Genomic DNA, 2,790 nt, shown 5'->3' with positions numbered 1-2,790 from the left:
TTCTCCTTGCTAGTGTCTGCAGGGTTTGTTGTCCACTGTATCTGGTCGTCTGTGATCACTCTCACTTAATGAGTGCTGCTGCTGCTGCTGTTGCTAAGTCGCTTCAGTCGTGTTTGACTCTGTGCGACCCCATAGACGGCGGCAGCCCGCTAGGCTGCCCTGTCCCTGGGATTCTCCAGGCAAGAACACTGGAGTGGGTTGCCATTTGCTTCTCTAATGCATGAAAGTGAAAAGTGAAAGTGAAGTCACTCATGAGTGCTAGCTGTGTGCAAAGCCTGGCTCGCTCCACAGAGCTGTGCGTGCTCTCCAAACGGGGACTTGGCTGAGCTGTGAGATACTATCTTAAAGGTAGGCTTCTCTCCACCTCTTCTCCTGTTTAGGAAACCAAGACTCAAAACAGTGGCATCATTTGCCTTCAGCTTCACCTTGAGTAGCTGAGCACGGATCTGATTTCACAGTCCAGGCCTTCACACTGCGTGCAGCCGGCGCCCAGGCTTAGAGGGTCTGGGGTTGCAGGTCTAGAGCAGAGGCTGCCCAGTGACCCTCCTGGGCAGGACGGCCATCCTGCTGTCCATGAATAAGAAACTCTCATTGGCTCCCTGGAAGACAGCACTAGGTAACATACCAGACTCCTGCTGCCGAGGACAGGTGAATAGAGTACTTAAAAGCAAAACCAGAAAACAACTACATGAAGGCATCAGACAGGCAGCAGAGCATGGAACTTTATTTAGCTGCTGAGCTCCAGGAGCAAAGCAGGGCTCCAGAGAGGCCCCGCCCCCGCTCCCCCCAGGAGCATTTGCCGATTCTGGCAGAGATGATGGAGATGCCCGTTGAGACTTTTGCCAGCCAGATACTAAGCTGTAATTATACAGCACAGTGAGGAGGGCACCGGGACAGACAGATCCATACGGAGCCCCAGGCAGAACTGAATCTATGCAGACAGCCGGTTCATGACAAGGGGCAGCGCAGGAGTGGAAAGGGGACTTGAGAGTGGTCTGAGTGACCAATAAACAGGACAAGGCCTCAGGTTTATTTTAGGAAGAACAGTTACAATTAAGGAAAATGCAAATTAAAGCTAAAGTGAGGAGCTTCCCTGGTGGCTCAGTAGTAGAGACTCCACCTGCCAGTGCAGGAGACACAGGTTCGATCCCTAGTCTGGGAAGATCCCACGTGCTGCACCACAACTACTGAGCCCAAAACCACAACTTCTAAAGCCCTAGAGCCTGTGCTCCGCAATAAGAGAAGCCACCACAGTGAAGACCCGCACATCACAACAAAGAATAGCCCTTGCTCACCGCAACTACAGAAAAGCTAACACGGTGATGAAGACTCAGCACAGTCAAAATTAAATACAATCATGTAAGAAAACAGTGAGTGGCCACGATGCAGGCACCAGAACAGCCCAATCAGGAAGCTTGAGGATGGCAAGTTGTCATGAAGGGTGCCAAGCGCTGGCTCAGGGAACAAGGCTGGAGTGGGTGCTGCGCCCCCGGGAAGCAGCTGGGGGGACATGTGCTGAGCCCCTGCTTGACTGTGCACCCCACAGACATGCTAGATGGGCCCAAGTTGAGCAGACCCTGTAGGTGACATGGTTTGGTTGCATCCCGTGAACACTGAGTCTAAGAAGCTGAAAGAAATCTATGCACTGTTCCATTCCCATGGTACAAAGTTCAGAACACAGGCAGAACCAAAGGACCAGGCTGGGAACACTTGCTTTGGTGGTGAAACCTTAGGAAAAGCAGTGACAATCTCTGAACGGCCCTCCCCGCCCCAGGAACACTTCATGTGGGTTGGCCACGAGCCAGCTCCTGCCTCCACCGGAGGGGCCCAGAGTGGAGGGAGTTCTCTTCTGGGCCTCCAGGGGGCAGGACTGCCCACCGGGAACACTGGGAACTGTTAGGATTCCAGTTAGGATTCCAGAGGAAGGGCGTACAGGCCTCTGCTTCCCCTCTGTCCTCCTGGACCGGACCGGACACCACCCCTCCCAGGACCCACCCCGCTGGCCTGAGTCTGACACCCCTTCAAAAAAGGTCCCAGGACCGGACCCCACCCGATCACACCTGGATGCCTGCCGACTTCCTGGGTCTGTGGACAGTGGAATCACAGCATCCCGGGCAGGGCATCGGCCGGTACTGGACAGCTGCCAAGCTCTGCCCCCCTCTTCCCGCCTCCTGAATCCTGGGTGGCAGAAGCCCCTGGTGTGGGGTGGGAGGTCCCCACATTCACCCCGTTCTCTGTCAGCCCCATACCTGGGGGCTTCAAGGACCACGGCCCTGCTCTTTGCCCTGCTCTTCCCAGGATTCCCCACGGGCTGACCCCTGCCTTGTCGTTCGAAGGGCCGCAGATCGTGCTCAGCGTGTACGGGCCGGACGTGTTCGGAAATGACGTGGTCCGAGGATACGGGGCGGTGCACGTGCCCCTCTCACCTGGCCGGTAGGTCCTCCCTCCATGCTCCCTGGGCTGCTGGCCACGCAGCTTTGGGAGGTGGGCACCCTCTGCCAGGCTCCTATCCAGAGGAACCCCCCTGGAGGTGGGGAGTAGATGGGGCCTCGCAGGGGTGGGGGCGCAGCCCCATCTGGGAGGAGGCAGGGGTGGGCAGTGTCCTGGGCTTCGAGAGGCCCCAGGGGTTGGAGTTGAGACATTCATTCCTTCTTTCCTTCCCGAGAGCCCGCATGGCTGCTGCCTTTGTGCGCGGTTCTGCTGGCCTGGGGACGACATGTCAGACACATGTGAGCTCAGGGCCCTGCCCTCGGCAGCCCCCATTAGTGGGCAGGGTGGAGAGTTGAGGCT

At 57.0% G+C, this 2,790-nt stretch overlaps 1 protein-coding gene across 1 annotated transcript in view; it reads left to right on the top strand.

The window, feature by feature from the left end:
- B9D1 (B9 protein domain 1) overlaps positions 1 to 2,790 on the top strand; it is a 9,734-nt gene that overhangs the window by 2,938 nt on the left and 4,006 nt on the right. The window contains exon 4 of the mRNA XM_010843174.1: positions 2,337 to 2,433. Coding sequence (XP_010841476.1) covers positions 2,337 to 2,433 — 97 coding nt within the window. The remainder of the gene's footprint in view (positions 1 to 2,336; positions 2,434 to 2,790) is intronic.

This window comes from Bison bison, unplaced genomic scaffold (assembly GCF_000754665.1).
Source record: "Bison bison bison isolate TAMUID 2011002044 unplaced genomic scaffold, Bison_UMD1.0 scf7180017864180, whole genome shotgun sequence".
Taxonomy (NCBI): domain Eukaryota; kingdom Metazoa; phylum Chordata; class Mammalia; order Artiodactyla; family Bovidae; genus Bison; species Bison bison.
The sequence above is the reverse complement of the archived record's forward strand: the minus strand, read 5'-3'. Positions and strand labels throughout refer to the sequence as shown.